Genomic DNA, 26,282 nt, shown 5'->3' on the forward strand with positions numbered 1-26,282 from the left:
TTATAATTTATCAAATGTTTGTATTCGAGTCAGATTACCTGCTGACATGTACTTACCTGTATCTTTAACTCTGAGTAAATTCCGACAATCCATCAAATCTTGCCAGTTCGGTTGTCTGCGAATAACAATTATAAATCAGTAAAAGAATAGTAACAACTGTACCTTCTCCATAATTTCAGACACATTTTCAGGAACTCCATACCACGATGCCTTGCGAGAACTGTTGTCTTAAGTCATAAATTCTCTGTGGGGGTGGAGGATTACCGATAGTCTATCAGTGACAGTTGTAAACACCTCTGTCACACTTCAGTGAGCCTCACCAGCTTGGCAAGGCTGGGAGAGACATGCTGTTGGGATTTTAAAGATTCACTTTTTGTGCCATTCAACAGTTGTTTTCCAATTCTGCTTAAAACTCCACACACTTTGGCGGATCTACATGTATATAAACTGCAAAATTGCAGAAAAATTCACGTTTCCACAATTTTTCACTTGCTACATGCGGGTAAATCACATTTGTGGTGCATCCACTGACTAGCTGTGTTCAACTGAACATCAGCCAATAGAATCTCTAATGACATTGTCAAAACATGTGGTTCTTGAAATTTGAAGGCTAACCATTAGCCATTCATACTAACTAATTAGTGTCACTCACAACTTACAAGAAGATTATCTGAAACTTTCACTTTATTTCAAACACCGTTGTGTAAACTGGCAGGCAGTTAAACACTACCAGCGCACACCAGAAATAAATCTGGAGAAACAACAACGACAACAGCGCCATGTCTCGATACAAACCTTTCTTAAGGAAAATTAAAGTATCGTACAGTTTGGCTTTCATACATAGGTACTTACTTATTTTACGATATTCCCGAGCCCATAATATTGGCCTAGATGTGTGGTGTGATATGTTTTATGTATGTTGACCTACGTGTTCGTCAGAAATTGACACCAGGCTTCAGCCGCTAAGGGGGTTTTATACTGGGCTGTGTTGGAGTGCACTTGGTGCTGAATACTATAATGAATAATGGCTGTTTGTCCAAATTCAAGGAAATCATGGCTTGGAATCTAATGAAAAATACCAATGTTTATGGATCACGTCCATTCTTGGGTTTCTTGATGAGGCAATCAGGTGTTGGAGACTCCTGCTGATCAAGCCCTGCTTCCCTTGAATTAAAAGCGTTTACTGCCACATTAAATACAAAACCTGGTTCAAGAAGTTTTTTCACAGAAGGTAATTGTTCATTCACTAATATATGTACCTGTGGGCCTGCCCGTGATTAGACAAACCTGCTTAAAAATATATTATCAGTAGGATGCACACAAGCTGCGAATTTCCATAATATTTTTATCATGCTTTTTGTTGTGAGATTGTTATCTGGTATAAATTTCTAAAGCCAGTGCCTGTAGCAGCTGTTTCTCATGCAATCTTGGTGTTTGTCATCGATGTACCCATATACACATTGCATATTTTGTCTCATTAACATTCATCTGAAGAATTTGTCAAGGTCATTCATTCATTTGTACTTCAGTTTAACTGATGTCAGAATAAGCTGAGTGAGGTTTCTAAGGGATGTGTGTTGAGGTACCTGGTAATGAATTTACTGATACCATGTCATATCCCACATCATTCACAACTTTTGAGTATACCTTTCAAAAGATTATTAGATAAATACACATGAGAATTTGGCAGTTATTAGACATTTATTATTTGACATTTATTACGATGCAGAACATGTACGTATTGTCCTGTATGGTTTGGAAATGACATTCCAGCATCTGACATTTCCCAGACCTGCAAGAGCTAGATGAAATCTACATAGTTTGTTTTCTCATAAGGGAACTGGGAAATCAGGCCTTTCATATTTTTCAATTGGATCTAACCACTTGAACAAAGTTTTCTAAGCGAACATTATTTATATACTTTCGGTTAAATTAGCGATGCCTTTCACAGTAATACGTACTACTCAGATATTGATATTCTCTCAAGGTCGTGTGGTACGTAGCAGCGGGCTTTGAAGACATTTAAAAGTGTAATGACCGGTTTAGCTTATTTAAAATTTTTTAAAAAATTAATCTGAAAAGGGTGCCACACAACCATTGATTTTAAATAGCCCGCCATATCAGTCCAGCCACTATCACATCATGATGAAATCACGCTATGCACCAGATCAGAAAATTAAATTTGTCACAAATTTCTTATTGCTATATTTCATATTTCTTTACTTCAGTTTGGTTTATTTAAGTTGTTTAAGATTCTTATTTTTTCTTCACAAGTGACAGCCAGCGATCATCATATACAGATGCTGTGGTTTTCAACAAAATTTGGGTCATTACTTTATTTGAATCAAGCCATAGAGAGCCCTGGTCTTAGTCACATGGTTTTTAAATATTTTAGGAAATTGGAAAAACATCCACTGTTAGGTGCTTCCTTATGCACTCTCCACGCATTCAGAATATGGACTTTTCACTTGAAGTAATACAAACGTACTTGCAGACAAACCAGTTCTCTTTTGAGGGGCTGGCAAGATATGTCAAAGTGCTCAAGGACGGTTCGTTTTTAATCATGTACAATGTTAATCTACACAACTGCCACTGAATACTAGTCCAATTGCTAAGCCTCTAGTACCCACAAATTATAAAACGGTGACAACATCTCTTGCAAAGCATCAAGAGCTGTCGTTGCTAAAATGTTTCTGATGTCATAGAGAAGGTATCAATTCTTAACGGCTGGTATAGAAGCAAGATTAACATGCGAGTTGTGACACAGGTCAAATTAATGCTAATGGAAAACATGAATGAATATGATGAGACTTGTATTAAATATTTAGACAAGCAATGAGATAATGTTTCTCATAAAATTACTCACTTTCCACTGATCATTCTGTTGTACCCAAATGTCATTGAGAATGTTGCCTGTAAACAAGTGAACAGAATATTATAAACTTAATGTGAATACGGTACTGTGAATAAGAATAGAAGGCTTTGGAAGCAAAACATCTCCAACCAGTTCTCATAAGGCTCCAAAAGATGAGGATATGCTAGAAAAATGAATTCCAATCACATCCCACATGATCAGTTCTGGAGTCAAATATATGTAATTAGCCTCAAATCAAAAGTCAACTGAATACAGCCCAGATATTCTGACAATATCAAACGTGGACAAGAATACTGCCCATGTGAGAGTATCAAATAATGAAACACAGACAAATAGGTAAACAGGCACGCCCTTAAAGTTAATTAGTTCTCACTTTTGTTACCTACAGGCCTCTTCTATTGTGGAAAGGCAATGACAAAATATGCTTATTCAATCAGTGCTACAAATTACAAGCTACATGCATCATCTTTACTCAGGAAGCATGCATCTTACAAAACTTATATATTATATAATAAATGCTTATATTCTTTAACTAGTAACCTACTATTTATCATATGGTCTAACTGCTAAAAGGCTTTATTGGAAAGAGTGTATTACATCAGAAACCTACAGCACAATTAATGTTAATAACAGTGAAAATATGACAAAATGCCACAACTTTAAACTGTTTCTAAAAAGATTTAGTACCAAAACCAAACTATATCTCTGAATGGCTACATCAAAAGTCTGTTTCCTATTAACGAACGGCAAGAAAAATACCTAAGTTATAATTAGACAACTGTTTAATGAAGGAGCCCATTTCCTCACTGAGAACTGTTTAAAGAGAGCCTTTGGTACTGATAAAGTGTACTGATGCTCCTGCTCCTCTCTGACGAGTCTTCACATCTTTGTGTGTGCATGCGTGCGTGCTCGTTTGTGCTTGAAGGCAAACAAAACACTAACATGAAGAATATGTCATATTAAGAACCATAAAAGGGACATATCGCTGAAAGAAATTCAGAATTTTTTAGTTGGCTCAGCTAAATATAAAAAATCTCCTGGGCCTGTATTTTCCGAAAAATGTCAATTAAGAGAATTTTAAGGGGAAATCCGTCAGTAGTCTGAAATGCCTGCCTGCCGAGATAACATGTATCTAAACATGTAAACCAAATACGATCTTCCTTTCTACGGACTTTCGGCCATGTTTCTAAATTTATCGACTCAGTAAGTTGATGGTCGAAGGGAAACCCCAAGCAAAACTGAACATTCGACTGTTCACTCAAAGTCAGACATATCAGTAGACACATGAAAGTGTTACTTTTATGTTGATGACGTCTAAAATAATAGCACAATTTTTTTGTATTTGGCAGTAGATCACTTACCACTGTCCATAAAAATGGTTTGATTAACTTTTTTAGAATTTTTTCAACCTAGTAAAATGCACTGGAAGCTTTGCATTCCAATGTTTTGTTTTTTCTGGCCCTATCTGGACCGGTTACATCAAATCATGTTTTACCGCTTAAATAACACACATCATCTAATTCTAATTCAAAATGCATATATATGAGAACTATGAGTGCATGTGCTGAACTGACCTTGCAACAAACTATTTCGAGCAAAAAAAATATGGCTGTGACATAACTGATACTATCAGGGTCACTTAAGACCATTGTAAACTTTTAGGTTTTAAAACCATTTTATTTGGTTGGAAAAATTTGAAAATATGAGTCCAACTATTTTCCTTGACAGTGTTTCAGGGTCTGTCGTCTGAATTATACATTTTAGAGTTTTCTTTGCCTTTAACAGTGCTATACTATCATACCTGGTCATGGTAAGCAGCCATTAGATCATGTCTACTGTCAGAATCAAACACATCCAGGTACTGCTTGAGAAACTTCACCATCAAGTCCCGAAGACCATCAGTCTTGAAGTAGTTATCCTGTACAACATAAACATTTATTAAATTAATTAAGTTAAAGTTATGATAATTAAAAGGAGATATCTTTGTAATGAAGGAGCACCTGGATTAAAATTAACCATGCAAGCGCTTCAAAATTTCGAAGGAAAATATGAAAAAAACCCAAAAATGGGTAGCAATTTGAACCATCAACAAAGTGGGTGGGCACCTGATCCTTCTGTACCAAGTTGGCTTTCAATCGTTTAATTTCAAATTCTACTAAGATATTCAAAGATTCAGTATTACTGACAAACTTGTGCATTTACAGAACAATTGTAACATGGCTTTAGCAAACTGTCTTCTGACAAGCAGCCTTTGATTTATTTATTTATTTGATTGGTGTTTTACACCGTACTCAACAATATTTCACTTATGCGACGGCGGCCAGCATTATGGTGGGTGGAAACCGGGCAGAGCCCGGGGGAAACCCACGACCTTCCACAGGTTGCTGTCAGACCTTCCCACGTACGGTCGGAGAGGAAGCCAGCATGAGCTGGACTTGAGCTGACCATATTGGTGAGAGACTGCTGTTTCATCACGCTGCGCTAGTGGGCTAACCAACTGAGCCACGGAGGCCCCATTAGCCTTTGAAACACATCTGAGGAACCCAATAATTGTATGTCATAAAAAAAATCGGCTATGAAAACTACACATTTAGAGACAAATAAAAGTCATAAAAATATAACTTCTGGTTCAGAATCTTACATTTTCCCAGTAGGATATTACCATAGCTTTTTATATAAAAAAAAACACCTCAAAACTATTTTCTAAGACCAATAAAATTCCCAGAAGCAGGATTAATAGGTAAGTTAGCCATGGACAAAATTATAGGTCAAATACAGAATGTACCGAAGCTCTCACCAGATACAGTTGATGAGGTGGAATGATACTTCAAATAAAAGATGACAGTCTGCTATAGCTGACTGAAGAAAAATGTCTACATCCAGGCAATCCTGTTACACACAGCACCATAAGGAAAACACCACAATACTATACAGGGTATTGACAATACATGTACACAATGAATAAGTCTTGCAGAAAAGAAAAACAGGGTCAAACCAAAGCATTTTGTTAGAAAAAAAGCGTGCCATATAATTTCAACGCTAACAAGCATTGAAACATAAATATTCCAACATGACTTCAATAAAAGAGTGCAGTGGTATACGTACCTTTGGCGGTGGCAGATCCGTGGAGGATTCCAAGTCAAAAGTTATTGGTGGGGGTAAGTCTTGGCCATCCTTCAGACAAAAAAAAAAATGACCGCACAATTTTACTCACTATTTACTGGATTTTTAAAAAATTTTTATACAGATAATTACAGTTCTATGACAGCATTCATGTCAAGGAAAACGGTAAAGTTACTAAGCCCATAGTTGACTATAGCTGGATTTGATTTATTTATTTGATTGGTGATTTACACCGTACTCAAGAATATTTCACTTATATGACAGCGGCCAGCATTATGGTGGCAGGAAACCGAGCAGAGCCTGGGGGAAACCCACGACCATCCGCAGGTTACTGGAAGACCTTCCCACATACGGCCGGAGAGGAAGCCAGCATGAGCTGGACTTGATCTCACAGCGACTGCATTGGTGAAAGACTCCTGGGTCAGCTGGATTTAAACACACAATCTGACTGAAGTATTAAAATTCCAATAAAAGACTTAAGTATATTATATAATATCTATCTTACTTTCTTAATGTCACAATGTATGTAATCAATTCACATATCCAATTTGGCAAAGTACCTAAATACCAGTAAATAGTCATAGTAATGATCTACAGAGGAATACATTATACCATGCAAGCTCAAATAGTGATTCAAAGAAAAGATGTCTTACCAGCTTTAGTACCTTAGGTTGATGTTTGCGTACAGCACTGAAATACAGTAGAAGTAACGAGAGCATGGGAAACAGCAGGCAAAAGAAAAAGAAACACAATTTCACTGTCTGTCAATGCAATCATATTACATGGACTTATGACTTTAACAATAACAATAACAATAATGACTAAAATGTCAAAGTGAAAGGAAGCTTTGATTTCAAATAGCTGCATTCATGGATATAGCCATGGTATGTCTGCATTAGCTGATAAGCAGAGGAAACAAAATTCTCCCACAGTTTTTTCATTAGTCTCATTTATGTGATCAACCAGAGAGGTTTACACAGCCACGCTGTAAGTTCGTCAAGTTCTTCAAGGATGTTGATTATTCAGATGTCAAGCCTTGATCTTCATGCTGATAAGAAAAGGCAAAAAAAAAACTGTAGTTATTGTATATCACCTAAAGTTTAGCTCTCTTTAAGTTTCGATTGATTCAGACTGATTTATCCACGTTATAGGACCACTCAGAGAGATTTTGTTCAAGTTTGAATAATTTCTTATCTGAAAAAAAATGTTGGCATCAAAAATAGCATTTTGAGGGTTTTATATGCTTCTGAAAGTGCATTTTAATTTTTTACAGGCCAAAACCTTGTGAAATACAGCACTAGCTACTCAATATGACTACTGTTGCTCAGACTTGTGCAAATCTCATGTGACTTTCTGGATGTTAACACAAGGAATGCTAGTTGGTATCAGAGCACAGCACTGCAATCAATCTTGTCTTTTCACAGCCAAAATCACTGATAGCCAAATTTTCTTGATGTGTAAGGTTACTCAACACTTTGAGAGTGTTCCTCCTTTGTCCCTTACTCTGAATCTGTGGACAGTGTTGGACAGAGTTGGACAATGTTACCTTGCAGTTATCATCATCATCATCACCACCAGCTGGCTGTCTGTCACCCACTCAAAAGAGCTGACTTCGCATGTAGCTTACAGTCAAGTGCCAGGTCGCCTTGTCTTAGGTTGTCTCCCCTTCTGGGAGCCCTTACCCGTCCTCGGCTAAACTCTGGCAATCATGACCATGGAGGGGACCAGTTTGGTCTACATACCTCTCCATCTTAACACTTCCAATCTGATGGGCAAACTTTGCACACATAAAAATGGTATAGGTTTACACAGAAACAGAGAAACCATCTCACTGCACAACATCGGGGATTCTTGAGGGAGGAAGACATCTTGAGATCTGTTTGACTAGCTATAAAGCGACAGAATGTCATCTGTGTTGTTATCTGCTGTCTCACGGCACCACAATTCTGAGAATGGGGACAAAGGAGATCCTTTCTCTATCTTTATTTCCACTCTATCTGTCTAAGTAAAACAGGCAATTCTTTTCCAGCTCCAGGAGAAGACAAAGGCTTGATCTCTAAGACCATCAGCAAAGAATCGAGAAGGTTGAAGAACTTATTGCAGCATTGCATCGTGTTTTAGTTGTGCTCAGATGAGCAAGCACTGGTTAAGTCACGATCAATATTCAGAGAAATAATGACTTGGATGACAAGCAGAAGTTTACCTATCCATAATGATCTAGCTTAACCTGAAGCTGAAGTACAATAAGACATGAAAACTTTGAGCTTGACAATAGCACACACATCACGTTGCCCTGGCACAGCGGTGTGCCACAGTGACCATGAACATCGGTTTCATCATGCTGACCAAGGGTAGTGTGCCACCTGGCAGACTTTGACCTTGACAACAACACGCGCGTTGGTTTGATCATGTTGCCCTAGTTGAGTAATGTGCCACTCTGATCATGAACAGTAGCACACACATTGGTTTCATCATGTTGCCCAAGCATAGTGTGCCACCTGGCAGACTTTGACCTCAACAGCAACACGCGTTGGTTTGATCATGCTGCCCTGGTTGAGTAATGTGCCACTTTGACAGACTTCGACCATGACAATATCACAGGGCTTGGTTTCATCATGATGCCCTTGTGTAATAGCATGCCACCTGACAGACAGAGTACCCTAAGTGGCCCAGGGTGTAGGTCCTCTCACGGCAAGCTGACAGGGTAGCACACAGGCTGGCACCCTTGCTCATTCCTCGTTACCTTATATAAGCCGATCTCTCCTTGTAGTTGTCACACAGATCATTACCATCTAATACCAATTCTGTTAGTTTCCAGCCCCGGATTTTAGACAGTTCATCAACCAGTTTCAGCTGGACATGAAATGAAGAGAGAGAAAAAAAAAAAAAAAATGACAAAGCACTTTAATACATAATAAATAAAAAAGGGCACAGAATGAGTCTGACAACACAATGATAATGGTGTAGATGATTCCATACACATTAATTAGAACGACTCAAAACCCAGTGAGATTACTACTGAATTTACACTATGTGATCTTATATTTCACACACAAACACAAATGTTCTAAAAATTACACTCTACTTACGCAGTTTTTACCCAGGTTCAGATGAGTCATATTAGGAGTTTTGGATACCAGTGCTTTGAGACTGTCCAAGGACATAAGCCTATTGTTGCTGAGATCCAAACTTGTCAACTGTCGGCAAGAAAACAGGGCCAAATTTTCACACACTTCCGTGTCATTAAAACTGAACACAAAATATGATTATGTATAAATGACTAAAATACATGTAAATCTGTAGCACCTAATTACTGTATGCCACTGTCATGGAAAATCATAGGATTTGGCTAGGTGGCTCCAAATTTTGTTAGCATACTAACACAATATGGTTATTCATAGTGATTCTGATCAGAGAGAAGTGTGCGGTTGATTAGATTTTCTCTACTCAATGAGCAGGGAATGGATTTTAACTTGCACGAGAGATCACAAAGGTAGTATTTGAAAATAATGCATGACAAAATCCACACATTTTTCTATGAAACTAATGCATATGTACATGAGTGATGCACGTACATGAGTGATGCATATGTACATAAGTGATGCACATGTACATGAGTGGTGCATACGTACATGAGTGATGCACGTACATGAGTGATGCATATGTACATGAGTGATGCACATGTACATGAGTGGTGCATATGTACATGAGTGATGCACATGTACATGAGTGGTGCATATGTGCATAAGTGATGCACATGTACATGAGTGGTGCATATGTACATGAGTGATGCACATGTACATGAGTGGTGCATATGTGCATAAGTGATGCATATGTACATAAGTGATGCACATGTACATGAGTGGTGCATATGTACATGAGTGATGCACATGTACATGAGTGGTGCATATGTACATGAGTGATGCACATGTACATGAGTGATGCACATGTACATGAGTGATGCACATGTACATGAGTGGTGCACATGTACATGAGTGATGCACATGTACATGAGTGATGCACATGTACATGAGTGATGCACATGTACATGAGTGATGCACATGTACATGAGTGATGCACATGTACATGAGTGATGCACATGTACATGAGTGGTGCATAGGAACATAAGTGATGCACATGTACATGAGTGGTGCATATGTACATAAGTGATGCACATGTACATGAGTGGTGCATATGTACATAAGTGATGCACATGTACATGAGTGATGCACATGTACATGAGTGATGCACGTACATGAGTGATGCATATGTACATAAGTGATGCACATGTACATGAGTGGTGCATATGTACATGAGTGATGCACATGTACATGAGTGGTGCATATGTACATAAGTGATGCACATGTACATGAGTGATGCACATGTACATGAGTGATGCACATGTACATGAGTGGTGCATATGTACATGAGTGATGCACATGTACATGAGTGATGCACATGTACATGAGTGATGCACATGTACATGAGTGATGCACATGTACATGAGTGGTGCATAGGAACACAAGTGATGCACATGTACATGAGTGGTGCATATGTACATAAGTGATGCACATGTACATGAGTGGTGCATATGTACCTAAGTGATGCACATGTACATGAGTGGTGCATATGTACATAAGTGATGCACATGTACATGAGTGATGCATATGTACATAAGTGATGCACATGTACATGAGTGATGCACGTACATGAGTGATGCATATGTACATAAGTGATGCACATGTACATGAGTGATGCATATGTACATAAGTGATGCACATGTACATGAGTGATGCACATGTTAGAAATATAAACAACAAAAGTTTCTTGCGGTATTTCTAGAAGTTGATCACTATATAAATGAAACCTGCACAGATTAGAATAAGACACCACAAAATGATTTCCAGCTAGCCATGCATGGATATGACACTAACAACAGTTAACTCATTAGGTCTCGGGAGCGGCTTAAGCTGCAGCCTAGCCATTTGACGGCACCTCATTTCCCCGCGAGTGGCTTAAGCCGCATAAAACACTGTCTATTTTTCCACGGAAATTGGAATTTTTAGGGGCCTAAACCAATCAAATGCTGCATAGAAGAGTCTTCCGACAAAGAGGAACTAACTTTAGGTCAATTACGCTCCAGAATCAACGAGAGACGCGAACCTGAACTATCGGAAACTGTACCGTAACAACAACAACGCGAACTATGGAAACGCAATTTTACTCAAATCGAGAGATACACTGTTCTGATAAAGTGATTAATTTTATGTTTACACGCTTCACAGAGCAAAAATACCAACTGCTACCGAATATCTTATTCTGGAATTATCCCAAAATCATAAAACAAAACCTTTGAATTTTTTAGTGCAAAATTGTATTTCTGCTGTGGCCTGCTGGGGACCAAGCGGTGACCAGGGTTGCAGTAGCGAGGGCTGTATGACGTTGTGGTAGCAAATGAGTTAATACCTCAGGAATATGCTCCTCTATGATCTTCACCACTTCATTCATGACATGGAATTTATTAAGAGCCAGGTGGATTCCTTCAGCAGAGAGTTCTGAAATATAATGAAGTACATAATCAATGTTACCCATACAGTGTACAGCTCGATTCTGTTAGTTCTATTGATCTTAGAAAGGTGTTTTCAGGTTTGTTTTAGTTCTATTGATCTTAGAAAAGGGTTTTCAGGTTTGTTTGTTTTAGTTCTATTGATCTTAGAAAGGGGTTTTCAGGTTTGTTTTAGTTCTATTGATCATAGAAAGGGGTTTTCAAGTTTGTTTGTTTTAGTTCTATTGATCTTAGAAAGTGGTTTTCAGGTTTGTTTTACTTCCTAGAGTAGAGTATAGTAGATAATATCCTAATGGAAAGTGTAAGATTCAGTACCAAGGGTAACAGTTTGTAACATTCACATGTATTTGCCTCTAAAAATGTACTGAGTGAATTTTATTTCATTCATTATTTCATTGGAATTTTATGCCATACTCAAGAATATGATACTCCTGCAACAGTGACCAAGAATTAATTCAGTGAAAGAATTAAAAAATATTTCTGTAATTATTCCTCTAGTTATTTAAATAAACCCTATATAACCTTTTCATAAAATTGAAACTGAATCACCTCCCTTAATGAACCACCCACTTGTTGAATTTGCTTTCTTTTATCCTCAATTTCTACTGAATTGCTAAGATTCTCTAGCCAATACTTAGTTTATTTGTGTGTTTACTTTACTTTAGTCAAGGACATATTTTGCTGAAAGTTGGCACTGTTTAGGTCCTCAAAATGAGGTCAATGTACGACGTATTTTTTTTCAACACAACAAGATGAAGAGTGACAACTACAATTCACAGTTTGCCTTTTGAAATTAATCGATTTTGTCTAGGGCAAAGAGCGAAAATAGACTTTTTTGAGACCTTGAAAATTTGAAAGTGTGTGGCACCCAAATTGTGGCACCCAAACTGAGTGTAGTTACATGTACATAGCCGTTGTTGAAATTGAGTTTTTAACTTTAAATATCCAGTTTCAAATCATAAAATTGAATTTTAAATTCAACTGTACAAACTGAATACTGGTCAATAAATACAACACGTATGAATCCCTTACTTAATCATGCTTAAAAATACATACTGCAACCTTCTGCAATTCATTGATGTTAGGTGAAACAAAATTCTGATTTACCACTAAAACTAAATTTCAATTACACAAACTGCACCCGGTTCTTTTACATGGACAATGACTGAATTTGGAATCCTCAAGTCACTATCATGCTGTAGAAAGCTGTATGGGCTGATGAAGTTCATCTGGATTGTCGGCTTTCTTCCAGACAGCCACACATGCATCTGTATAGGTATACAACAACGGTTAAATCAAAAAGTACTCCACTTACTTGGATCTTGGAACAAAGAACTAAGGTCCAATGCCTTTCCAGCAGCATCATATCGGTCACTCATGCACACCTGAGAAATCAACATCAAAGATATTCATCAATCAAATCACACATCAAACCCAATGGTCAGCATTATTGTTAAGGCCAGAGAATTTGCTTTCTGACCAGCTGATTTACATAATCTGAGGTAACCAAGGAGAATTGATTAGCAGATACAATACCTATGACACTTTTTTTTAATGCAGCTGCTATTAACAAATACCAATCACAATTAATGTAAAGCTGTTACACAACAGTTCAAGGAAAAACTCAAGGATTTTTTGAATCCTTGTAGGGAATTCCACATAAAAAGTGCTAACAAGAATTTCATGTCTATTGCTTCAGACATTCTGGAGAAGAAGATTTTTAACCTTATCAATAAAATTCAAAATGGCCGCTAAATCATGTGACTGACCAAACAGCACAAAACATCAAAAGTTGCTTCATATGTTTGCTATTAAAACTGCTTTAAAAAAGGTTTTGTTACCGTTAACAGTTTTCAAGTAGACTAAGAATAATAACAATAACCCAAAATATGTCAAGAGGCGTCCTGCTAGGATAGCGTGGATCCCTAATAATAAAACTGGGGCCATGAAATAATTACAAAATCTTTACAAAGCATAATGCCACACTGGAGACAAAGGAAATCTCTTTGATGTCTCCTTGGTTCACTGGCACATATCATTAACCAACAGGTCATATCACAAAAACAGAAAAAAATCAAAAAAAAATCATACATCCAGGACTACATGTATATGTATGTCTTGTCATTTACAGACATGACCAATTCACTGATCCTGTTCCACCCCTTGATTTTATTTGTGAAGAGTGTGGCCAGTTTTTGGGCGAGATCTAGATATTGCCTATACCATTTTCTATGCCATACTGGGCTGAATTTCCACGTCATAGACCTATATATATACATGTAGATTTTTTCCAGTATGTTGTAGGTCACAAATTCATTAAAGTTTGGTTTTAGAACATCGTAAAAAGAGAGAAATCATATATATATATAACAGAAAAACATAGAGTGCCCATAACTTTCAACAAGCTATCTTGACCTCCACAAATGACCAAACAAATGCTGGACTGTGTGATCCAAATTTGAAATTATTCAGCATGTAATATGCCACTTGAGCAAACTCTTTATGTGGGGAAAACAAGATACCAATTAAATTAAATGTTACAGTGCCTGCCTCACCAAAAGTAGGAATGTCAATCCTATTTTAAAATGCCCTTGATCTGTCACTTACTCTGCACTTACCATATGTATTAGATTGCGTTTCAAACCATTATAACACAACATGGATGTGGATAAATATATATATAACAACAATCATATATAACAACAATCATGTATAACAAACAATCATTTATGTGCCTGAAATTGTGAAATTTTGACATGATTTAAAATCATCTTTCTGATGATCTCAGTGAACGACCAAACATGCTGATTCCTCATTCAAGGTTGTTGCTCAGCAAATGATCAGTTTAATTCTTGTAAACCTGGCGCAGACACACTACATGAAGATCAGTCTGCCTGGGCAATTTCTAATTTGGTGGCCCACAGAAATGCTATTAAAGTAACACAAAGAGAAGAAAAAATTTTGCTAAAACGAGAAGAAAACATTTGCTTCAACACCAAATGTCTACATACCTTTAGTTTTTCAATGGTTGACTCAGTTATGTGGTTGGCTGGAGGGTAACATGGACGCACAACTGTGATTATCTGTAATCAGTAAATAGCACAATGTTGGAATATTCTTGAGTATGACGTATAACACCAACCAAATAAATACATAAATAAATAAATAAATGTCACAGTATGTGCCATTAACATCTAACCATTTGATCAATGCCATTTGTAGGACAGACATGTCCTACACGAACACAAATGTACACTACAGTTCAAGCTCGAAGTCAAATGTTTATTGCTCGTATCGCACTCCCATACACTGAATAACGCTCCACTGGTACGTGACAAACCCTCTACTGGGCTGTGTCTGAGACCTGCTAAGGTGTGCAGGATTATCGTCGGAAGGTGTGAATATAGTTCTGTCTACAGACACATCCTTGTTTTCAAGCGAAGGTGCAACCTGTGTTTCAGCCATTTGCACACAAACCAGCCGTGAAAAGCGGAAAGTTTATCTTGCAATGTGTAACCTACCTCCGCACAACAAAATCAACTTGATTATTGGGATTAACTGTGTGATCAAATCATCGACTGGTGTCACCGGTCGGCACACTCATTTTGATGTACACTTATATTAGAACCACGCAACAGGTATTTTATAGTAAACTGGCCAAATCTCCACATAAATTTCACAGACCACTCCACTTTCTTGTGAATAAAGCACGTGCAGTAGTGCGTGCTTCTCTCCTGGGATATCATCCCAACATAGGCAGATAGCAGTCTCGTGTGGCCGTGAGTCTACGTGATTCTTTGCACTGATGTCTTATCATTTGTCGCGCCTGTATAAAGGTGACATCTAAACAACATCATGTATTCACACTGCTCTAAGGATCATGTAAGCCTCATGTCAAAAGAGCTTAAAAAAAACAAAAAAAAAAACACCACCACCCAAAACATGTATGTTCAGGTCAGAATCAAATATCCTTGTCTTAATTTTTAGGCGATAACCTGACAATGTCCTTGTCTGAACTTTTAGAGGATAACGTGACAGTGTTCGTGTCAGTCTGTTGATTTGCAAGCTTGCCATAGCTCTATGGGCACTGTAAACACCTCCCACCAATCTCAAAACCTGTTGGCAAGTGCTCTGTGGTGCGCACTCAAGTTAGTCCCTTTCCTTGCGGCATGCTTGTGATGTAGGAGACCCAACTGAATTCGTCTTGGAACTGTTCACATATTGTAAATAGATGGCAGTTGCATTAGTTGTGCTCCGTGACTGGTCAGCTCCATTGGCAAGTAAAATGCCACCACTCGGTGAGTTTTTCACCTTCTCTTTGGTTGTTGTTGGAAGATTCAGGAGCATCATTTATAGGAGTTCCTCTGAAGAGCATGATTTCTACCAGTGTCAAGGCCAGCATAAAGGATGGGCTAAGTCAGACACTGGCTACAGAAGCAGAAATAATAAATCACTTGCCTTAAATCCAGTGGGAAGAGTTATCTTTTGGGTGGCTCCTTTTATTGCATTAGCAGCTGATTCATCGTCAAGGTAGAATACAGCTGATTTATTTTCATGACGATACTGAAATGATAGACAATAAAATCATTTTCTTAATTTCTGGAAGATAACTTGGCGAGATAAAACTCATTGATTGCTTGATGTTAAATGGTACATGTATACTCGAGAATATTTCACCCATACAACACTTGTGTCAGTCATTTTTTGGAGGAACCAGACTGCCAAAGTAAAACTAACAAGATCCGTTGAGTAAATGACAAACACTCTAACATCTGACAAACAAATCTTTACACACACACACACCAGTTCAATGCCTATGTCATATTACTGGATGGAAAGTCATCTTGAACAAACTTCCAATTACTGCCACTAAGACCACAAAATGTCTGATTAATGATTTAAATTGACCTGAACAACAATATGGGGGGTTTCAACCCAAACTCTCCTTTCAATAAACTTACAGCTTATACAGGTGGCAAGTCAATTTTTTCTCTTCAATCTTGGAGCAACTTTGCTAGTGCTCACTGATTGTGGAGATGAAAACAGCAATATAGGCTGTGATATTGTTTTTTAGTTCTGCTCACCTGTATAGGTTGAAATGGGACATCAAGGTGACTATTGAGGAGATCAAGTAGAACTTTCTTGTCTGTCTTACTCCCGTAAGGTATCTGTTTTCAAACATAAACAGCAGAGAGTTGATATGAACCATTTTACAAACACAATACAAAAGTAATAGATTCAATGCCTTTAAACATCATTAAAGTAGATCCCCAGCCCTGGGTCTTCCAATCTGCAGATGGATAGTTTTACGTTCCCTGAATCCATTCCGATTGTTTAAAAAGCTGAAAACAGAGGAAAATCTACTTGGCTACAATCAGGCCACTACTTGTGACGTCACACTACCTGTGACGTCACAGCAGTACATTCACTGCAGGCATCTGGATGTGTAAAATACAGACAGCAGGAAACAATGGAAATACTTTTACAGATAATTTTGAGATTATTGCATGCCTAAGCATGGCTTGTGACTGCAGTAACACAACGCTGGATACTGTAAAGTTACATACATAGCCTAGAAATGCCACAGATTTAAAAAAATATGGACTAGATCTCGTCAAAAATGCTCTTAGATTACGGGTGACTCTATTGTAGTCGTACAAGACTTGCTAATTCAGCCATGACTTCTAAGAGAAAAGGCCGAAGGACGAGCCTTATAATATCCCCACAAAAAGCCAAACAAGCCAAAAAACACTTATTTTAAATTGGCATTTCTACATGTTACCAATCAATGTTTCTATTCAATATAATTCAAGTCTTATTTATTTTTGCTCATGATATTTTTCTAAAACGCAAAAGATTAACTAGACTGTCACTCGACGACTGTTGTCATTGGTGCAACTCGCGCTCAATTTTTCAGTCATATGACCACGAAGGAATCCTTAGGGTGTATGTAATGTACCTCCTTGTTGCAGGACGGATTTCCACTGCTCTTTTAGTGCTGCTTCACTGAGATGACTTACCGAAGACAAGTAAGCCGCCCTGCCCGAGTCATTATACTGATTCAGGTTAACCAGTAGTTGCACTATCCCCTTCATTCTGAACGCCAAGCGAGCATTTAGTTGAACTTTTCAGTATTTCTCAGATATAGAGCAATGTATTATTAGCGATTTCAAAAATGTTGATAAAACAAACTTTCCCAAGAAAATGTCACCATACAGTACACAGTAGCTCAAGTTACATGTAGTTCTGCCGTCTTAATTTCGAGGCTCTTCCAGACCCAACTATAAAACCGCAAGATTTTCCTGGCTCTTCAAAGGCATGGAAAAGATAACTTTCAAATTTCAGGTTTTTCAAAATCTTAATCCTGTAAAAAAAGACGCACCGTGACTTTATACCAGCCTGTATCAGAAAGCTCGTTATATCTGTCGAAGTCCCTGCCTCGTCTCTTGTTCCTGGACCCGCCACCTGCTGACCCAACCCTATGGCTAATGTCAGTACGTTCTGAAAACACAATCACACAGACAATCATAGAAAAACAATGACTACAATACAAAGGTCAGCATTATAAAACATGCTCTTATTCATCTGACTACAAGAATTTAGTTGTTTATTTTAATTGGTGTTTCACGTAATGTACGATATGGCTTGGGTTTATGGTATGTGTAATACGTTTAAGTCTGCATACCAAATCAGGCATAAACAAGTGTATTCAGAGGGCAATATTACAGAATTTGAGACGTTTGATAAATCAAAAGATATGCACCAACCACATGTGTCTCAAATATTCCATGAAATCTGTCAGTTTCATGATTCCCCTTGGATTGTTCTTCAACATACACATAAACGTATGAGAAAAAAACACCTCTTCCACAGATGCGTAAGGATGCATACGAATTGATCACAAATAAGGCAAGAAATATTAATTTGCACGTACTTGACTCATGTTTAATGCCTTAATCAAAAATTGTTCACCTATATAATAGCGGCAATCACTTTTATGGGTGGAGAAAACTGGAGTGCTCAGGGTAAACCACTGACCTTTGGCAACTTACTGATGAACATTCTCATGTGTGACATGCAGATATGGACACCATATTGGTGGAAGACAACTGGTTTTCAACGAATGAAAAGACTGAGCAAAAGACCACATGAACTCTGTTGTCTGCTGATAGTCACCAAATGCCCCACAAACAGTGAGAGTGGAGGAAAATCATACATGAACTGTGACCAGTGAAATACGTGTAGGTCAAGGTCAATTGCCCCTATCATACTGGGAAGCCCTCCAGCGGATAAATGTATGATGCTTCATTCGATTTAGCTCCATAGTCTTTGGCAGACAAAGACTATCACGCCAAGCATGAATTCTGACCATAAGAAAGTAGGTCACTAAAATACTGCCGGACAATGTTCACTTTCAACAGGCTTCTTACTGAATCAGAGTTCATAAAAATTTATTACAATACAAGAATCGCCTCAAGATTGGTAATCTACGAATGGCCAGAAAAAAACATATAACTAAAACAAATGCTGTGTTCTCATGAAATTTGGAACTTGTATCAAAGTTAAGGCTGTGTAAATCAACAAGGGCAGACTATACTACAAAACCCGTTCTATATGTAGAATGTGAAGCACCCGCATGTTGCAGACCAAGCTTTGATCTTCAAGACAGTGTTCACACTTTCAAATTTTTACCTAGTCTAGGAAATCAGAGAGGCACCCTGGGGTAAAACTGTACAAGAGAAATGTGGTAGTCTGAACTAGGCACGGTGCTATATCAATGTTCCTAGCACCTGTATAAACAGTTGAATATTTAGTATGTCACCTGATCTGTCCATGGCCAACTTGCTACCCCCAGGGACGTACGTCCGTCTGTTGTTAGGGCGAGCTCCATACGGTGTGCTGTAACAGAAGAATTTTGGGATAGAATCATACACGTTGTATCTATTCATTTAATAACGTGTATTTGATAGAATACGAAAAATGCAAAGGTTTTCTCACCTTTACTGAGACTATGAGAAGGCCACACTTTAAGTTTTAACACAATGTTAATTTGTTCCTCTCAAAACACCTTTATTTCTGCTATTCTTCTTATTTTATCATATCTTTTGGATTATCCCAATGAATCGTTCCTTTCTTTTTATGGATGACTTGCGGTTGCTACATGACCAGAAATCTTTGGCGACAAATGAATAGGTTTTAAAGAATATGTGTCAATCTTTGCATCAAGGCCTTGGTTCAGATGTCATCAGATGGTAGTAGGTTTTGTATAGGGAGAATGAAAAGTTGTCGTCTTGACCTGATTGCAGGTGTGTGTCTCCAGCCAGGGTGTTTTTATCCTTGGCCTAACCTGGACTGTGTCAGGTGTCTTAAGACTTTTTTTTCTTCCCTAAGATATGTTTTATTTAGTTATTGAGCTTAAACACTGTGCATCAATGGCCTGGCTTAACACTGACCTGTTGTAATGTTTGCTACGACAATAATAAATCATGCTTTCTACTTGTTTCAGCACACCAATTTTACAATCAGAAGTGAAATGGGTTCTACATGAAAAAAAACAGTGAGTCTGAACAGGAACACTTATTCATCTGATTGGTATTCAATCTGATTGGTGTTCAATCTGATTGTTATCCAGTCAATGGTGCTAAGGTGTGTGTGATGTGCTACTATTTAAGCTTTTACATGAACAGTTAGAATAAAACCTTAATTGAGAAATCTGATAAGGGGCCAGATGTCACTGGTTATGAGCGACTACCTGTCAACTATCACATCATTGTTACTCCTCTGCCTGTACTCTCCACGCCAGAAGATTTTTTGCAATCAAAGCTATAGTCAAACATTTTATACTGATACAACAGGTTTATGGGTAACAGAAACGGGTGTGCATGTTGTAAACCACTGCCATTTGTAAGGTACAGTGTACCTGAATCGGAAGGTAATTTTGTAAGGTATTTGTAAGGTACAGTGTACCTGACAAACTTTCCTCGCCTTTCTCACCACTAATCCTGAACTTACTATCTGCTTGTTGATGGGCCTACGGAATCCTCTTTCATGCTTGTATCCCCATCTTCATCAAGCCTGGAGCGGGGGTTTGGGCCGTCTCTGTCACGTGGACCTGCATACAGACGAACAGTAAACCTGTAACTAATCTTATCTATGCAAACTCAAAAATTCAGGGTTACTAAACAAAAGCACAATTTTAACGACCCTGGTGGGTGAACATCAGTACATGTGGGTATAGGTAAGGGTGGAGTTTCTTTCGAACTACATTTATCCAATCTATCACAGACTTGCTAACAAAGAATGTGCTTGGAAATCAAATCTTTTATCAAACAGGCTCAAAAATGCATAAAATAGACAGAGCATATTTCACCCTAATGGATAAATGGCAATATTAAGTAGTTTTTGCATAATTAAGAACTTGAATGTTGTTGATACCTCCATAGCCTCTCCCTCTACCTCTGTACGAGCCTCGTCCTCGTCTGAAATTTTTTCGGGGTCCACCAGATCTTCTGTCATCTGTAAAAGAAATATGTATATGTATATATGTATATGTTTCGATAAGGAGTAACATTTAAAGGAAAAGAAAACTTTAAAAAATGACATTATAGGCGGAAAAGAGGACATTTTTTTCTATCTGGTGGTGCCTGCTGCATAATTTTGCAATTTTTCCCCGCCATGCACATAAGGCCTGAAAACGGCAAAGCTGGCATAAATCGCTGAGTCCATCGCATCCATCTTTAACACCCTGTAATTTATGCTGGGGGTGTGTTCCCTCTCAGCCAATGAGAGTCGTTACAACTGCTGGCTTGTTCATGTAAACTCGGAACCTACGTCCAACATTCAGGTTTTCCGATACCTGTTCCCTACGTTCTGGAAAGAAGAGTTCTATCAGAAATGTACGAACTGCACTTTGGCAGCTTCCAATGGCAATAGTTCTTAGGCAAAATGGAGTCGCCCACAGCGGAGTTTGGCGCTGACTTTATTCATAATTTATCAACTTGAGGTACATATTAGAATTTTTTTATGGCATGCACTTGTGAGGAAATGCATACTCTTTTCAATGGTATTTGTTTGATATTTAAATTTTCTTCTCCTTTAAAGTTAAAGTGAGCAATAGCATGCCACTAAAGCTGAATCAATTAATAAAGTAGTATTCCAGAAATATTCTAAAAATATTTTAAAAATTCTACACCGCTTATGAACAAACTAAATAGCAAACAATTGTCAGTACCTAGTCTCTCATTCAGTGATGCCATATTGCCATGTTATAGATATCTAGAGTGTTGTCACAAAACCAAGGCGCCCTCCTGTACCAAAGGTGGCAATGGGAAAATACGAACAAAAACGAGTACACACATCACCTCTACTCCGTTTTCAAAGGGCCGATGTTTCTTTTAGTTTCACGCTCAGTCAGGGTGATGTTCATGGACACAATGGTCCAGCTCATCCTTGTCCTGCATGGGTGTAAGCATTTGGTACCCGCCTCAGGGGATTTACCTAACATAGCAGGGCCTTCTGACTGATAACAAACCCTTCCATTCAGATTTTGGGAAGATATTTTCGTAATACAACTGACTTTGCTAAGGAAAAATAATGCCAAGTAACAATATTTTTCTTCATGCAATGCCTCTCCTGGGCGGACTTCTTGCCAGTTTACCCTGACAAGTTACTGCAGTATCCTGCCCAATAATGACGGCATCGTGACATGGGCAGCCGTTCTCAGTTCCTTGCTCATAAATGTGTGGTTCAAAATGCATCAGTTTAACATTTAAACCACAAAATCCTCTTTATTGCATGGATACCTGTCTATCCACTATAAGAAACAATACTGACAATCAAGAGCTAATAGGTTTTTTGACATGACAGCAAATTACTACAGGACGCTTTCAGCGCTAGTGATTGATCAATTTCATACGGGCTTCTACATCATGGCTACTTTGTAGAATAATTTACAATTTTTCTGTGATAACTACATGTATATCATTTTTCTCTGTATATATAGCCTCAGACTTTATGTTGACTTTAAAACAGCACTTATTATTTTGTAGGATGTAGGATAACCAAAATATCGCAGTTCAAAGTACGCAAAAACACCCAGGTATGGAATATCAAATGAGCCACTGTGCTCTCAAATTTAACCCATCAAAGGCAAGATATTCCCACCACCCGAGAAAATATCTATACCACCATGACATCACCTGTCCCTACTTCAACATTTTGCCATGTAGAAGTACTGTTAAATCAGCTGTTTTCCTTCTGCTCAGAGATAATTTTGATACATTTTAAACCCATTTTCAATCAGAAAGTGATAATGGAATACCTCTGTCTCAACCAGGAAACACAATGTGTGGCCTTTGGTTGTTATAAGCGGGACCATACTAAGGCATGTCCCACCTTTAATACCGGTACGGATAAGGTTTCTAGTTTCTCTAAAATTGAGTATCCCACAGCCTCATAAGAATTCCTGACTAAAAGGTGATTTATAGAGTTACCAAGTACGTAATTAAAAATTGCCTATGCCCGTTTAGATCTGTATGGACCCTCTTCTGAAATAACTTTGGTTATGTTTTCTTGTTGTCTTTTCCTTTAAGTAATCAGAGTAATCTATGTAACAATGAATACGTTGTATTGCACACGAAGCCTAGAAATCATTAGGCTTTGCAATGCACCGTGTGCGCACCTTAGCTTCGTCTACTTCATGTTACAGCGATTGGAATAACCACTGGCCCCCTGACTTGCAGAGAGTGGCATCTTTGGAACTGCATGCATCCCATTTCTAAAATTCTCTTCCATATTTACAATGCTAAAATGAACAACAAAGATCAGGTGATCAGAGACATTATTTCTATTCTATAAAGCATACTTTTACACAGGTCTACATATTTACTACTTACACCTACGACAGAAAAACAAAGCAGAATTAAACAAAATTTTTACCCTCCGTGGTGACGCTATATGTTCACTTGTAATCGAATGCATGAATTCAACACAGGGCGTGAAGCATATATGCAGCAAATAAACTTCATTTATGCATTGCTTGATATTCTTTGAAGTTAGTTTTTGCATAATCTCTCTGTACGTACAGTCATGTTTGCCACAGAGAACCCAAGGGCGATCATTTAGCTTGCAAAACTATACAAATGCCAGCATCTTTATCAGCTACAACTATCTTCAGTCTCCTGTCGCCACAAGACAGACAGGTTAATCCCCTGTTAAAACAAAGCCTGAGTCCTGTACCCAAAACCTAACGCTAAGGGCAACGTATATTTCATTGGCCAATGACAACCCCAACGCAGAATATATTTTCTTTTTGGCGTCAGGTGTTTGGGTTACGAGTCCTGTTACGCCGGTATCATACTTTGAAGACTTGACGATCCTGAGTTGTTCCGCCTTCTATAGGGCCCATGAGGGATTCACAGTCTAGGGAGTTCTATGTGGGGGTGTTTGCGCAAATACTGAAAACTGGTGTTAGAATCCTGGCTGTACACGGCCTTCGCATACATGAGTTTTGGGCGAATGGAAAGTGTTCTCAATTAAAAAAAATCTACATTCTACCTTTGATTATGACTTATTTGTTTTCTTGTCTTTTGTGGCAATATCTATATGTCAGTAGTTTATTTAGATCACACTAAGCATTGGTCCATTCATAATTCTGACATTCATTGTAACATTGAGTCCATCACCACCTCTCAAACAAATCGTCGCACATCTGCGCACTCTAACTTGATCGGAGGGATTTTAATAAAGTGCGTGAACATAGCCCCCAAATTTACCTGCACTAAACACGCAAGTTATATTTTATGCCTTCCTGGATTGAATTAAGAAGTTTGAAGTTGTTCTTACAGACAGCAATCAAAATACAGAAGTTTTCTCGAAGATTTCAATGCCAAAACTCATCTGTATTTCAAACCCAGAAGTAGGTCACGTGACACTTCAAAATGGCTGTCTACGGCAAGGCACTTGGTACCACTGAAACACTCAATTCCACCGAGGCTCGAGCAGTCCATGTGACCACCATGCAGTGAGTTAATTAGTTTCATGCGTGAGGATAGTAAATTAAAAGGATAGTATTAGAGATTCCACCTTAAAATTACATACAAATGAGCACATGTATCACAATTTAAGGTTACTGCGTGTATGCCTTAAAGTGGCTACATGGGCCAAACATGTAATCTAACCTCAATTTCTGGTATATGCACCCTCACCCAGAAATTCCGAAAACGTGAATCCCTAATAGGGCCTACATATACCTCCATGGTTTAAAGATGCTTGATATTTTACATTACTATACGGCATACGCCAGGATCACTGGACCTTCAACATCTTACCCAATATTAAAAGTTTCTTGCTAACAAACCTCTAGTACATGAAAAAAAAAAATTTCATTTCATTAGCAGCCAGTCACATGCAATTCTCTGGGTGTTGTAAGGACTAGGGTTATAGCTACGTGTTGATTTCCACGTGCATTCTGATGTCATCTTTTCCCCCCCCAGTCGTATGCTTTTGCCGATTTTTCATTGGTTAAAATTGAATGGGGGAGATGTTCAATTTGCACACAAAGAAGAACAGCGTAAGTAAGACGTTCATCATTTTAGATTTCGTCATGTGTCAGTGTCATTCATATGGCATTGCTGTGCTGTATAATTCGTGACTTATACCTTTATGAAAGGATTTACTTCACTTTTTTGTGAAATCCTTCGTATTCGAACTTCCATCAGTTAGCATGTCGGGTCTGTAGCCGGTTGCTTATAATACTTCACCACTGGAGTTGATGTGCTGTAACATGTTTTTTTTTGTTGCCTTTAAGACAGATGAACCCAGTAAGGGTTGAATGCGCATGTACGTGTGTCATATGCCTTGGTCAAGTGAACTACATCTGAAAAAGGTCTACACCATAGAAAGTGATGTAGAAAGTTACACGAACATATAATTCTAGTCTTTACAATAGCCCAATTCTTTGAACAAAGATAATAATACACAATCACATATCAGAACAATCTACAATCTTGGAACTTATTAGCTCGGTGGTTTTTCAGAAGCTGTAAATGATACAGTAGTATTTACGTGTAACTTCTTATGTCACCACTAATTACGTCAATTCATTCATGCTTCCCTGAATGAGGCTGACCAAATATGGAAGAAGTTCGAATCCAGAGCATTTCACAACTTTTGAAAATACTATGAATCATAACAACAACAACATGTCATGCAGTAAGATGTACCGTCAAAAGATCTTGAACCATCCCGCTCTGTGGTCACAGAAAATCCTCCACCAGTCTTGCCCCTACCTCCCCGATAACTCATTATTTCTTGCTGAGTCAAAATGGTAGCCTTTCAGTCAAAACGGCTGTTGTCTGTTAGGGAAATTCTGTAACTTTGGGGACTTCCAAAGAAATCTCCATCACGCGCTAAGGCAACCTGGAGTTAACGAAAAACGGTACCCAACAGTGCACCTCGTTACTGGGACCTCTCAGGGGAGATTTCATGCTGGAACTGATCGTCGCTTACATCAATCAAAAACCTGAAAAACGTTGCCTATATGTACACAACCTTGTATACACATGTAAATAAAATCGTTTTATACATTTTTATTATGTACTGTAAGTCTTCAACCTTTTCGCATGTTTGCAAGGTGTTTAATTAAGCATATTCTGAACACAGTATTCCGTGTAGACTGATGAAATTATAGTTTTTGTGAAACCCAGAAATTGGCCAAAT

General features: G+C 38.1%; 1 protein-coding gene across 1 annotated transcript in view; it reads right to left on the minus strand.

Moving 5' to 3' along the window:
- LOC135466754 (nuclear RNA export factor 1-like) overlaps positions 1 to 25,961 on the minus strand; it is a 33,064-nt gene extending 7,103 nt beyond the window's left edge. The window contains exons 1-17 of the mRNA XM_064744416.1: positions 25,787 to 25,961; positions 21,000 to 21,080; positions 20,577 to 20,676; positions 19,387 to 19,463; positions 17,947 to 18,065; positions 16,649 to 16,732; positions 16,023 to 16,127; positions 14,576 to 14,647; positions 12,880 to 12,949; positions 11,465 to 11,553; positions 9,088 to 9,195; positions 8,742 to 8,851; positions 6,652 to 6,688; positions 5,981 to 6,049; positions 4,677 to 4,793; positions 2,867 to 2,913; positions 57 to 115 (exon numbers count right to left, since the gene is read on the minus strand). Of these exons, the coding sequence (XP_064600486.1) occupies positions 57 to 115; positions 2,867 to 2,913; positions 4,677 to 4,793; positions 5,981 to 6,049; positions 6,652 to 6,688; positions 8,742 to 8,851; positions 9,088 to 9,195; positions 11,465 to 11,553; positions 12,880 to 12,949; positions 14,576 to 14,647; positions 16,023 to 16,127; positions 16,649 to 16,732; positions 17,947 to 18,065; positions 19,387 to 19,463; positions 20,577 to 20,676; positions 21,000 to 21,080; positions 25,787 to 25,868 (1,426 nt within the window). The 5' untranslated portion in view covers positions 25,869 to 25,961. The remainder of the gene's footprint in view (positions 1 to 56; positions 116 to 2,866; positions 2,914 to 4,676; positions 4,794 to 5,980; positions 6,050 to 6,651; positions 6,689 to 8,741; positions 8,852 to 9,087; positions 9,196 to 11,464; positions 11,554 to 12,879; positions 12,950 to 14,575; positions 14,648 to 16,022; positions 16,128 to 16,648; positions 16,733 to 17,946; positions 18,066 to 19,386; positions 19,464 to 20,576; positions 20,677 to 20,999; positions 21,081 to 25,786) is intronic.
- Positions 25,962 to 26,282: the final 321 nt, after the last annotated feature.

Source organism: Liolophura sinensis, chromosome 6, assembly GCF_032854445.1.
Source record: "Liolophura sinensis isolate JHLJ2023 chromosome 6, CUHK_Ljap_v2, whole genome shotgun sequence".
Taxonomy (NCBI): Eukaryota; Metazoa; Mollusca; class Polyplacophora; order Chitonida; family Chitonidae; genus Liolophura; species Liolophura sinensis.